A 13,321-nucleotide genomic window follows, 5' to 3' on the forward strand; every position below is an offset into this window, starting at 1 on the left:
GCTTCTGTTCCAAAATAGCAACAACAAAAAAGATCTGAAGGTGTAGCTCAGAGGTAGAATGTTTCTGGGTTCAATCCCCAGTAGGCATGCCCCACACTCTTAAAAAATATAGTGAGATGAAAATCAACAGATAAAAGACAATTAAAAAGGGAATGGGAAAAATGAAAAGAAAACACCGTAGATGCACCTACAATAAAGACAATTCTAAATAATGGCGATCCATTTAATTTCCTGGAACTTAAATCTGAGAATTGAAGAAAATATGATTTATACAATATTGGAATAATTAAGGGAGAAAGCATAGAAAAAATATTCTGGCATGGAATAAAAGAAACTACTTCTCATTATGACCACAATCTTAGCTCATTATCATGAGTGTATGTGTGTGTGTATGTGTGTGAATGCATACACACACACAGGTTTGTGTTCTAATGCATTATTGTTAATGCATAGATTGGTTTAATGAGTTCAACTGTTAACAAAAAAGAAGACTTTTTTCTGAGTGAGGAAGAAGAAAAAATAAAGGGGCTAGAGACTTTAATAGATGTTGAAAAATAGAAAAATATTGGTTGGATATATGTATATGTATATATATATGTGTGTGTATATATATATATATATATATATATATGTATGTATGTATGTATGTATGTATGTATGTATGTATGTATCCTGCCTGGTGGGGGATCAATTTGGTGAGTAGCCAACTTTTTTTATCCAAGACAAGTTAAGGGCCACAATAAAAGCTGGATTTAGACTGCTTGGAACTGGAGAAGAGGTTTCTGAGGCTTGTTTAGGATGGGGCCTGACACAGAGTAATGAGAAACCACTGGATTTGTGGAAAATGTGAGAAAGCTCTCTTAGTATTTGGAGAAGATGGACTGATATTTTCTTCTTTTCCTCAGGTATATATTCTAAGTCTTCTTTAGAATCACAGATTGTAAAACCTAAGAACTTTCAGTCTTCACACTGTAAAATGGAGATATCAATCAGTAGAAGGGGAGAATTTAAAATAAATAAATGCATGAAAGTGTTTTGTGAGATATGATTAAGGTCTCTTACACATAGCTGGAACCCTATGATAAGAATTTTGAGGTCACATTTGGAGAAAGCCTTGTGTTTTGGTCAGGGCTGAGTCCTAAGTGAGGCTCTCTACTTAGAGATTGCAATCCCCCTGGAGGAATGAGGGAGATGCTGAGCCCCTGCTGCAGAGATGGCCGAGGTCTGTGGGGCCTAGACCCTGAAGGACAAAGTATCTGAGGCTTGGATAGGACTGAAATAATGAACCAGACGGTGAAGGGTAGATAATCCCAATGTACTTGGCCGTTTTGCCCAGTGCCATCAACCCAGGAAGAATCAAAGGCAGCACTGGTATCTAGCTGGCAGGAGGAGCTAACACAGTGAAGACTGCTGAAAAGGGAAAGTGAAAGCTAGCATAGGAAAGATGTTTTGGACCAGGGAGTTTCTAAGAGACTGATGGTGAGTACTTAGGGATATATTTCTGAGATTCCTATGGGTTCATAGACCTAGGTACAAATATGTTCTAAAATTGAATAATTACTTAATATCTGAATCAACTGTTTATGAAAACACCTAATAAGCAGCATATTTGAAAAAAAATCTTTAATCAGTAAGTGTTAGGGGTTAGGGCATATCTCAGTGGTAGAACATTGATAAACAAGTGCAAGGCCCTGGGTTGAGATACTTAATACTGAAAAAAAAAAGAAAAGAAAAGAAACAAAACAAACCCATAAAGAAATGATGAATGCCCATAATGTGGAAAAGCACCCATTTTAATCATTTAAGATATATACAAGTAACTGTGTTAAATGTATTGTTTTCAGATTTTGTAGAACAGACAGGAAAATGCCTTTAAAAAAACTTTCATAGTTACATTAAGACCTTCTTCACTAAAGATTTATTTTTAAAGTGCTTAAGCTTTGATCTGATATATATGGAAATGTATAGGTACCTCTGTGAATGTGTGTGTAGACAGACAGACACAGATAGAGACACTGACAGATACACAGATGTATTCCTTTTTAATCACAAGGATGTATGAGAATATTTTTTACTGTTTGTTTTGTTTGTTTGATTTTTTGCTAGAGGCATTCTACCTCTGAGCCCTTCTTCCTCCTAGCCCTTTCAAAAATTTTTTGCTATAAAACAGAGTTTTGCTAGGTTGCTAAGGCTGATACTGAATCTGTGATTTTCCTATTTTGCAGGTGTAAGCCTGTGAGAATGTTTTTATGTTATGAATTAGTTGCTATCCCAAACATCTAAAAATTGTAAGTGTGCTGGGATTAGAGATTTGCACATGCTTTCTTTTATATTATAGGTTATTTATATTTTATCGCTAAAGTATTACATATTTAAAATGTCTAAATACTGAAGATTATTAAAAATTTGAAGTGAAACTATATTGAGTTCTTGGGATCAATTCAATTATCATGCATGAAAATATCTTAAAGCAATAATTCATTTGTTTAAGAACATTTCTGATAGGAGTTTTATGCAAATCAATTGGCATTTATGATGCTTTTCTCTGATGTTATCTTTATAATTTATAGTAAGACTTTTCTTTCTCTATTCTTATGTTGCTTAAGCTTTTCAGTGTCCTCGATGTAAAGCTACGGATTTCTTGTCAGAGATGACCCTATTTATGTGGGGCATACTTTTGTTCCAGAGTTTGGTGATATTTAATTTGGGGAGTTTTTATGTAAGATTAATGAGAGAGTTTTCATTTCTTGTAATATGAAGTTAGAGGAAAGATGTATTGCTTGTACTCACACAAGATAATTTTGATGGATAATCATAGGGAATAGTAAAGAATAATAAAAAGGAATATTCTTCACTGTCTGCCAAGTCCCTCAAGGGTCGCTATGGTGGCCTGGAATAACAGTGATATGGTGGAGCCCATATTTATCCTGAGGGGTTTTCCAGGACTGGAGTATGTTCATTCCTGGCTCTCGATCCCATTCTGTCTTGCCTACCTGGTAGCGTTTTTTGGTAATTTAACAATCCTCTCCGTCATCTGGGTAGAGTCCTCCCTCCATCAGCCCATGTATTACTTCCTTTCCTTCTTGGCATTGACCGACCTGGGCATGTCCATGTCCACACTTCCCACGATGCTTGCTGTACTATGGTTGGATGCTCGGGAGATCCAGGCAAGTGCTTGCTACGCTCAGCTGTTCTTCATCCACACATTTACATTTCTGGAGTCCTCGGTGCTGCTGGCTATGGCCTTTGACCGTTTAGTTGCAATTTGCCGTCCATTGCACTACTCCACCATACTCACCGACAGTGTGATTGGGAAGATTGGCTTGGCTTGCCTGCTAAGAAGCATGGGCGTTGTGCTGCCTACGCCGCTGCTACTAAGGCGCTATCGCTACTGCCATGTCAATGCCCTCTCCCACGCCTTCTGTTTGCACCAAGACGTTCTAAAATTATCCTGTTCAAATGCTAGGATCAATAGTGTGTATGGACTCTGTGTAGTTATTGCCACACTAGGTGTGGACTCAGTCTTCATACTTTTTTCCTACATTATGATTCTGAATGCTGTGCTGGGTATTGCTTCTCGGGAAGAGCGGCTAAAGGCACTCAACACATGTGTTTCTCATGTCTGCGTGGTGCTCATTTTCTTTGTGCCGGTTATCGGGGTGTCAATGGTCCATCGCTTTGGGAAGCATCTGTCTCCTGTAGTCCACGTCCTCATGGCTGACATCTACTTGCTTCTTCCTCCAGTGCTTAATCCTGTTGTCTACAGTGTCAGGACAAAGCAGATTCGTCTGGGAATTCTCCGCAAGTTTGGACTAAGGAGAGTTTAACCTTGATTCTCCTGTTTTTCCGCTGAAAATATTAGGCCAGCTATTTTATTATGTATAAATATGATTTTGGTCTTAGTCTTGGTCATCTGCTTAAGTTCCTGATGTTTTCACTTCCTAAATATGTGATCTCAGGTAATCATTAACCTTTATGTCACTCAGGTTTTCAGGATCAAACTATGATAATAACTGGCCTAATCTATCTTCAAGATAATTATGAGACTTCATGATAGATAATGTATGTAAGACTAATATAAAAAGTAAGCATTTTCGAAGGAAAAATAAAATCCATAATATTCAATTTTAGGAAAGCAGGATTTGAATGGCTAGTAAAAACAACATTTAGAATGAAGAAGCTGTAGATCCCTAAAATCCATCATCATCTATTTGATACCTGAGCTCTGGGCTCACAGGCTGTAAATTCTTCTCATAACTCCACATTGTATTCTTTGCTTTCATTTTCTTTTTACTCTGAATTTATTCTCTCTCTCTCTCTCTCTCTCTCTCTCTCTCTCTCTCTCTCTCTCCCTTTCTCCCTCCCTCCCTCCCTCCCTCCCAATATTTTCCCCTCTCTCTTTCCCTTGCTCTATTATGCATCCTTTCTTCATGAGTAGGAGTAATTCATCCTTTCTCAACCCTCTGTTTGGAACAATATGCATGTACCTCAAGTTTATCATGACTGAACTGCATTGATATTGCTCACTGATTCCCCAAATTTTTATGCTGGTTTGTTTTTGTTTATTTGGTTCAATAAATGTCAAAAAGTTTTTTTTTACAAAATAAGTGAACTTATTATAAATTTCTTTTTCCTCTCTTAGTATATGATAATCTGAGTCAAGTTATTTTTGTCATGTATGTAATTGTTATCTTAACTGTTAGAGCGATTACTCTTAGAATTTACTTCCATCCACATTTTTATTACGATAATAACTTCTTTGATGTCTCTTGGTTAACCTTTAGAGCACTCTTCACATTCATTGTCCCTAGTTTGACACTGACATACTATAAATCTGGTCAAGCTGATTGCTTCTTTATTAAATTTAGTGCCTTGTGTTCTCTAAAGATAAGTCCAAGCTATTTATATTTATGCACGTGTTTCTTCTTTAATTATGGTCTATTTTTATTTAAACTTAGCTCGGATGAAAAAAAAAACCCAGAAAACTCTCATGTCTTACAGTTTTGCTCAATTACATTTCCTTATACTTGTGACGTAGGAAACCACCCCCCTTTAGTTACCTGTTGTCAACCTTGGTTTAATTATATTAAATGGAAAATCCAGAAACAGATCATTCATAAAGTTTAAATAACTTTCTTTTAAATATATATCTATACTCTATTTTAGCAATAGTTCTTAACATATTTTAATTGATATTATGAATTAAATTTCATCATAAGTATGTGAATATAGGAAAAACAGTATAGTCTATCAAGTTTTAGACCTCCACTGGGGACCTTAGAATACATCGCGGTTATACTGAGAGCCACTACACTTTCTAAGATGTTTCTGCATTTTCATGGGTGTCAATTAGTTCAGGATGCAGATCATGGCCCTTTGATTTCACCAAACACACAATTGTCATTTGAGACCTAAGAATCACCTTTGATAACCCTTCTTGGATTCCCTGAATGACCTTGGCCTCTCTTCTGTATTTTGAATCATCTTGTATGTTTAGGTGTTAAAATACTACTCTAATTTTGGTTCTGTATCCACTAGTTTGTATTTGAAGATGTTTCTTATACATTTCTTAATTTTTATTGTTGCCATATTTTCGTTAAAATGTTCTTAATAAATGTGCCATGAAAAGTGAATTAAGTGGTAAAATAATAAATATTAGATATTACGTGCAAAGAGTTATTAAAAACAATAAAATATTAAATATTGTGAGCAGAGGAGTGATCAAGAACACTAAACATAAGGCAGCACACATCAAAGAATCTTTCCTTTTTACCATGTTTACTTTTCCTCCTAATTTTCTATGTTCTTATCCCTATATCCTCATTTCCTCCTGACAGGTTTCTCAGGCCTTGAAAGTAGATACGGCTAGATTTCCTTCTCCATCTTCTTTGATTATGCTACTTCCATTGCAGGGAACATCATGATCCTCTTTATGATCAGAACTGAGTCTTCCCTCCAACAACCAATGTACTACTTTCTATCAATGCTGGCGATCACTGACCTGGGCCTATCCACCACTACCTTGCATCCATGTTCAGTGTTTTGTGGTTTTATGCCTGATAGATCCCTTTCAATGCTTGCCTGGTCCAGATGTACTTCATTCATGTTTTTTCAATAATTGAATCAGCTGTGCTGTTGGCCATGGCCTTCGACCGCTTTGTAGCCATCCGAGAGCCTCTACACTATGCAACCATTCTAACCAATGGTGTAATCATTGGGATTGGGTTGGCAATTGTTGGAAGGGCCTTGGCGCTGGTTTTTCCAGCTTCCTTCCTCCTGAAAAGGCTTCAGTATCGTGCTATCAATATTCTTTCCTACCCTTTCTGCCTGCACCAGGACCTCATAAAGACTACCGTATCCAGCCATTGGGTGGGCAGTGTCTATGGTCTCATAGTGGTCATCTTCTCTATGGCACTGGATTCAGTGATTCTCCTTCTGTCCTATCTTCTTATCCTGGCCACAGTGTTGAGGATAGCCTCCAAGGCAGAGAGAGTGAAAGCCCTCAAATCTTACATTACCCAGCCGGGCATGATGGCACATGTTTGTAATCCCATTTTGGAGGCTGAGACAGGAGAATCATGGTTTGTGGACAGCCTCAGCTACTTAGTGAGGGCCCCTGCAACACAGTGAGACACTGTTTCAAAATAAAGAATAAAAAATAGGTCTGGGGGTGTATATTGGAGGTGGAAAGCTGTTTCATCTCCAGTACCACACACACACACACACACACACACACACACACACACAATCTTACATTTCCCACATCTGTGCTGTGCTCACCTTCCACACCCTAATGATTGGGCTGTTCATAATCCATCACTTTCTCATTGTCCGTGTGCTTATTATGACCAATGTGCACTTGTGGTTCCACCACTGATAAACCCCATTGTATACAGTGTCAAGACCAAGCAGGTCCATGACAGAATCCTCAAGAAATTCAAGAAGCAGAGAGTGTGGGTGAGAGTGTGAGTGTGAGTGAGACTGTAAATTATAGCTTTTCTTCCATGTATTCCTTATGTATTTCTCAGTAACAGAATTTTGAGTTTAAATGTAACTAATAATATTTTACAATAAGGTACTATATCTAAAGCTTATTAATAGAAATTGTTTATAATATTAATACAAAGAAGAAAACTTTTATCTTATGCTGAAGTTATCCATTACCCCCTGTTCAATTTCTGAAGAAGATTGAGGTTTTAAGAAAAATGTTTAAGCCAGGATGGGTGGCTCATACCTATATTCTCAGTACTTGGAAGCTGAGACAAGAAGAGCACAGGTTCAAGGCCAGCCTCAGAAAATTAGTGAGATCCCTACTGATAGAGCAAGACTCTTTCAAATTAAAAAAAAAACCCTAACATAAAATAGGGCTTAAAATGTAGCTCAGAAGCTGGGCATGGTGGCACACGCTTATAATCCCAGCATTTGAGAGGCTGAGACTGGAGGATCGGGGTTTGCGGATAGCCTCAGCTATTTAGTGAGGCCCTCCACAACTTAGTGAGATCCTGTTTCAAAATAAAGAATAAAAAAAGGGCAGGGGGTGGAGCTCAGAGGTCAAATGCCCCTGGGTTCCATCCCCAACCCCCCCCCCCACACACACACACACAAATGTAGCTCAGCGGTAGATGCCCCTAGGTCCAATCCTCAGTATCATACATACACAAAAGTAATAATTTATAAGAAGTTGTATAATATAGACCCTGCAATCTTTTTTTTTTTTTTGGTGGTACTGGGGTTCCTGGAAACCCTTCTACCTCCAGGCTACACTCCCAGACCTATTTTATACTTTTTTATTTTTGGAAACAGGGTCTCTTAAGCTAGCATGGCTGGCTTCGAACCTGCGGGATCCTCCTGTCTCCACCTCCCAAACGCAGGGATTACAAGCGTGCACCACCACGCCCAGTGACCCTGCAATCTTAATAATATTCACTCCCAAAATGATTACCTTAAAAATATTTTAATATTTTTGATCTTCTTTTCAGAATGGAAAAAATATTTCAAGCAAGAAAGGGTATTATAAAAATATTTTGGTGATTATAATACTCTGATTTTATTTTTTTTGGAATATGTCCAGGAGTGTTATCACTGGGTCATAAGGTATTTCCATTTCCAATCTTCTAGGAAACCTTAATACTGATTTTCATAGCAGTTGTATTAGTTCGCAGGCTCCCCAGCAGTACAGTAGTGTTTTTATTTCCCCAAAGTCTCACTAGCATTTATTATTTGTGTTCTTGATGATTTCCATCTCAAATGCAGTTAGATGCAATCTCAGTGTAGTTTTAATTTTTATTGCTCTGATTAAAGATATTGAGATTTTTAAAAATTATTTGTTGGCCATTTGTATTTTTTCTTTCCAAAAGAGTATATTCAACTTAGTTGCCTATTTCTGTTGAGTTATTTGTTTTTTAGTGTTAAGTTTTTAAAGCTTTTTATACAGTCTAGATATTAGATCTTCTTTAGATGGGTAGGTAGTAAAGATTTCTCTTCCTATAGGCTTTCTTTGTAGATTCTTGGTGGTCCATGTTCATAGCAGCATAATTTACAATAGCCAATTATGAAATCAGCCTAGGTGTCTACTGATGAATGAATTGATCACAAAACTTTGAGATATTTGCACAGTGTAAATTTACTAAGCCATGAAGGACAAAATCACACCATTTACAGGAAAAAATATGAAACTCAAGAATATTATACTGAGTAAAGCCAGTCTCAGAAAGCAAGTAGATGTATGTTCTTTCTCTTATGAGGAAGCTAGAAAGATATTCAGAAACAAGAGCAACATCAAAGATATAAGGAGAGACTCCAGGAAAGGGGTGGAGAGGAATTAGAAAAGAAGGCACAAAAATAATAAGGAATGCAAATATTGAAGTGAAGCTATAAATGCATACAAAATTAACCAACACAATCTCAAAGGCATGGAGGAGGAGGGTGAAGGGAAGGACCTGGTGGGAAGGGCACAGATAGTTGTGTGCATGTATTTTTCTGACACTCAGTACAAAATATGATGTAAAATTACAATGCACCAAATAAAAAAAATTAAAAATAAAATTTAAAACTAATGACGAATGAAGGAAACAGCACATTTTCAGAAGCATAAAAGGAAGCAAATTTGAACCCAACTTAACTGAACTTATTGGGGTTGTTCCCAGATAATCTAAAAGCAATGATAATTAAAATATTTTATTGGTGCATTGTAGTCATACATATTAACTTATGATACTCACACAGCATGGTATTACAATGTGAAGTTTCTCCCAAATTGGTTGGCCAAGAATTTATTGAAATGTACTTATTTTTGGTCCATTAACACTATTAAAATAGTGGTATGTTGTAAGATTTAATAAGAGCAATGTAAAAACAAAATATTTTTGAGAAGGAAAATGCCATAATATTGACTTTTACAAAAACAAATTTAAATGGCTGGTAAAAAAAAAACATTTTGAAATAAGTAACTGTAGCACTTATAATAACTTGAATTGGTCTATCATTAAAGAAAATAGAAACATAAAGATGGATCTGAGAAGAAACAATAAGAGAATTGGTCTTGGGAAACAGCAACAAAAATAACTGGAAAAAAAGGAGTCCTGGTGCCAAAAGGTTAATAGTAGTAGAAAAAAAAAAAAAGATGAGCAGAGTGTTGTATGTTAAAGCCTAAAAGTTTTGCCACATACTCTACTCTCATAATCACTACCTGTTAATTCATGAATGAGCAAATAAGATATCCTTTAAAATTGTTATTTCAGAGAAATTATTTATTTGCTAGAGAGGATATGAGGCAATAACACTTATTATCATAGTTTTGTATCTTCAGTTTAGTGTAGAAACTAAGGAATGATTAGAGGGAGATTGTGGGAGAGTCTAAACAGGAGTTTTTCTGGAGGGAGATTGTGAGATATTCATCTTTCTAAGGTGAAAGCATTGCGTTTAATGGATCAAATGCATATGGACCCCATCGCCTTTCGCTATCTGCAATTGTTATCATAAGCACTAATTTTGAGATATGTTATACTTTATATACATTTTTTAGTCTTTAAAATAAGCTAACAAGTAGGGTTTTTTATTCCTAATGTTTGGCTTGCAAAAGCTAGGACTAAAATAATTTTTCTAGCACTCAACAGCTAGTAACTGCTGTTGCTGGTTACTCAGAACACAAACTTTTCTTCTTATGTCATTCTATTGAAACCCATTGGTTTTCTCTATCACATGATCATAAGGACATTTATCGATTACTTTTCAACATGGGAGTCCATGTTAGCATAAACACCTCCTCGCCTTGGGCAAGAGAAATACCTTAAACATCATTTACCTTCCCTAGAGTTATGAGGAGAAAAAAAGTAAAACCGTGTGATCTTAAGGGAATGTACTAGTCAAGAGGGGATAACAGATGAGAGTAGTTAAAGCCCAGAAGTGCGGCAGAGCACCCAGATAGATAGAGTATAGGAAACTAAAGGCAAAACTTATCTTTTCCTGGCTCTGGAGTCATGGAAGAAGAGACCTTTCTCAGGATATCTGTGCTCCCTTGAAGAACCATATTCCTTAGAATGCCCTGTATATATTATTCTTCTATTACCCATTCAGTGGCTTTTGAAATATACAAGAAGTTGCTAAGTTTGAGAGACAGAAAACACAGACAGCCTGCATCAGAGTGAATTCTGTCTGTACTTAAGAGCTCAGGTCTGACTGAAAGGAGGCTTTGAGGTGAGGAGAATGAATAAAGACAATGCATTATCTATTTAAAGAATCCAGGAAGTAGAAGGGAAGGTCAAGAAATAGGACTGACATCCACTCCTGTGAAATATCTGCCCTGGGATAAGTGCAAGTACAGACTGGATTTCCATTAAAGGAGTCAGAAAGCTCAGCGGCTGCTCAAAAGAGCTCTGGGATAGAATAATATTATAAATTCAACCCTAGGCACAGATAGCACTACAGGTAAGAATACTTAGAGTGGAAATCCTATTCTTTCAAAACATTTCTGTTTAATATTAACTAAAGTTATCATGTTTAAATTGGTGAAGTTGATGGTGATACTGTTGATGATTGGAATGCCTCCTCTATCTTACCCTCACACAAGGCATGAGGACAAGTACCTGTCAAGAGGGGCCCCAGGGGACTGTATTTTACAAGTGATTCCTTGGGCACTCCAGGCTGCACCTGCATTTGAGTTGCTGCTTTCCTTGGATGATATTACTAAAGCCATGGATACTTGATCATTTTCACCTTAACTTGACCCCAAAGCATCTACTAAGTTTCAGAAATATATGAAGAAGGCTTTAAATGCATCTTTTTGAGTCCCTTAAATGTTACACGAAGTGATCTAATTTCCATTTTTAATACTTATAGCAATTTATTAATCTATTCAAAGTGATTGAGGTGGTAAATAACAGTTGGCATCTGTGAATACTCTAAGTCAGAAATGTTTCCAAGAAGAACTAGGAGCAGGTTATCTAGGTTGGAGACCCTGAGGACTACCAGAAGTTTTGAGAATGTGTATAAAGAAAGAAGAACATAATTGTGTGAGAGTGTCAATGTGATGGCAGTCATTGATCAGTGATGGATACTAGGAGAATTTTATGATAAAAGGCTAGAAAAGTGAGGAAGATGCATGAAGAAGTGTATTCCTAATGTGTTATGATTAGTATGTAAGTCAACTTTTCTCTTTATTTCATCTGATTCTTTATAAATGAAGGAGAATATTATCAGAGTGGAAAATTTTCATCATCCTGTACAGTGACACATCACTAATTGAGGATGAACCATGTGAAGTTTGACAAAGCTTTTGATATAAATTATGTTGTGTGGAAAATTTTTGTTGTTGCTTGATGCCCAGAGTAACCAGAGTTGGGTAGTCATCATATTGCTAAGTGATTGTGATTTCTATTCTGGTGTCTGTCTTCACCATTTCATGGGAATATCTGTTTCATATTCTCTATAGTATATATGATCTATTTGATACCTGAGCTCTGAATACACAATCTCTAAGCTCTTCTCATAACTAGACATTGCATTTTTTGTTTATATTTTTTTTCTCTGAATTTTCTCCTTCTCTTTTTATCTTCATAAATCCTCTGTGAGTAGGCATAATTTCTCATTTTATAATCCTCTGTTTGGAATTATATTCCAACATCTCAACATATACACTTTAAATTTATAATAATCTAACTGTATTCCTTTTCTCACTGGTTTCCCAAATTTCTATGCAGGGTTTTTATTTGTTTTAATAAATGACAAAATTATATAAAATACACAAAAATTTTCTATGTCTCTTTATTTTCTCTAAGCATGTGAGGACCTGAATTATGTTATTTTTCTATACATAACTTCTATAAATTAGCATGTATACCTAATTTCTTTCATCATGCTTACTGTTAGATTTAATTTCACACTTTTTAAAAATTACTATGATAGCCAGGCATGGTGGCACATGCTTGTAATCCCCATGCTTGGGAGGCAGAGACAGGAGGATTGCACAGGTTCGAAGCCAGCCTTGCTGATTTAAGAGACCCTGTTTCCCCCCCTCAAAAAAAATATATATGGTCTGGGAGTGTAACCTGTATGTAGAAGGGTTTCCAGGAACCCTTGTACCACCCCAAAAAATTCACTATGATATTATTTCTCTCCTAATCTTTAGAACATTCTTAACATTGGTGCTAGTTTGATATCAACATAATATAAATATTAAGCTGGTTCATTTTTATTACACTTAGTACCTTGTGTCCTCTAAGATTAAGTCCAAGCTCTTTATTTATGTGCATGTTTCTTCAAAATGTTTGATCATTTTCTATTTTAAAATCAGCTCTTATAAGCATATGGAGAACCCTCATTTCCTATAGCTTTGCTTTTGTTCAATTACATTTGTTTACACTTATGACACATGGGGTACCATCCACAAGTCTGCTTTTGAAATTATAGTTACCTGCCATCACTCTTGGTTCAGTAATGTCAAACGAAAAAATTCGGAAACAGATGTTTCATAAGTTTTAAATAATATTAAAGTATATTCCTGAATTAGCTATTATTAATATGTTTTAATTGATCTTACAAATTAAACATTATCATAGGTATGTGTATAGAGAAAAACAGTACATTAAGAGTTTAGTCTATCCACTGCTTCGGACCTCTTCTAGGGATCTTGGAATATATCCCCAGCTATAATGGGAGTCACTATACTTTCTAAATATATTTATATATTTGTATGGGTGCCCATCAGCACAGGATGCAGATTTGCAGCTCCTTGATTCCATCTAATTCTTGTTGGTAATTTGAGATTTAACTCAAGAATCAACTTCGATATCTTTCCACACTGCTAGGATGACCTTCTTTTTCT

General features: G+C 36.1%; 1 protein-coding gene and 1 pseudogene across 2 annotated transcripts; both read left to right on the plus strand.

Moving 5' to 3' along the window:
• Positions 1-2,882: 2,882 nt before the first annotated feature.
• LOC308258955 (olfactory receptor 51L1) lies at positions 2,883-3,827 on the plus strand (the record flags this gene model as incomplete). Its single annotated transcript, XM_080689605.1, has 1 exon — positions 2,883-3,827. One exon carries the CDS (start codon positions 2,883-2,885, stop codon positions 3,825-3,827), a length of 945 nt encoding a protein of 314 aa, XP_080545731.1.
• Positions 3,828-5,800: 1,973 nt separating this feature from the next.
• On the plus strand, positions 5,801-9,981 carry LOC308258961 (olfactory receptor 51G2-like; annotated as a pseudogene). The gene is made up of 3 exons: positions 5,801-6,540; positions 6,761-6,957; positions 9,907-9,981. The product of its transcript is annotated as an olfactory receptor 51G2-like (transcript).
• Positions 9,982-13,321: the final 3,340 nt, after the last annotated feature.

The sequence above is a fragment of the Muscardinus avellanarius genome (genome assembly GCF_963383645.1).
Source record: "Muscardinus avellanarius genome assembly, chromosome: 1".
Taxonomy (NCBI): domain Eukaryota; kingdom Metazoa; phylum Chordata; class Mammalia; order Rodentia; family Gliridae; genus Muscardinus; species Muscardinus avellanarius.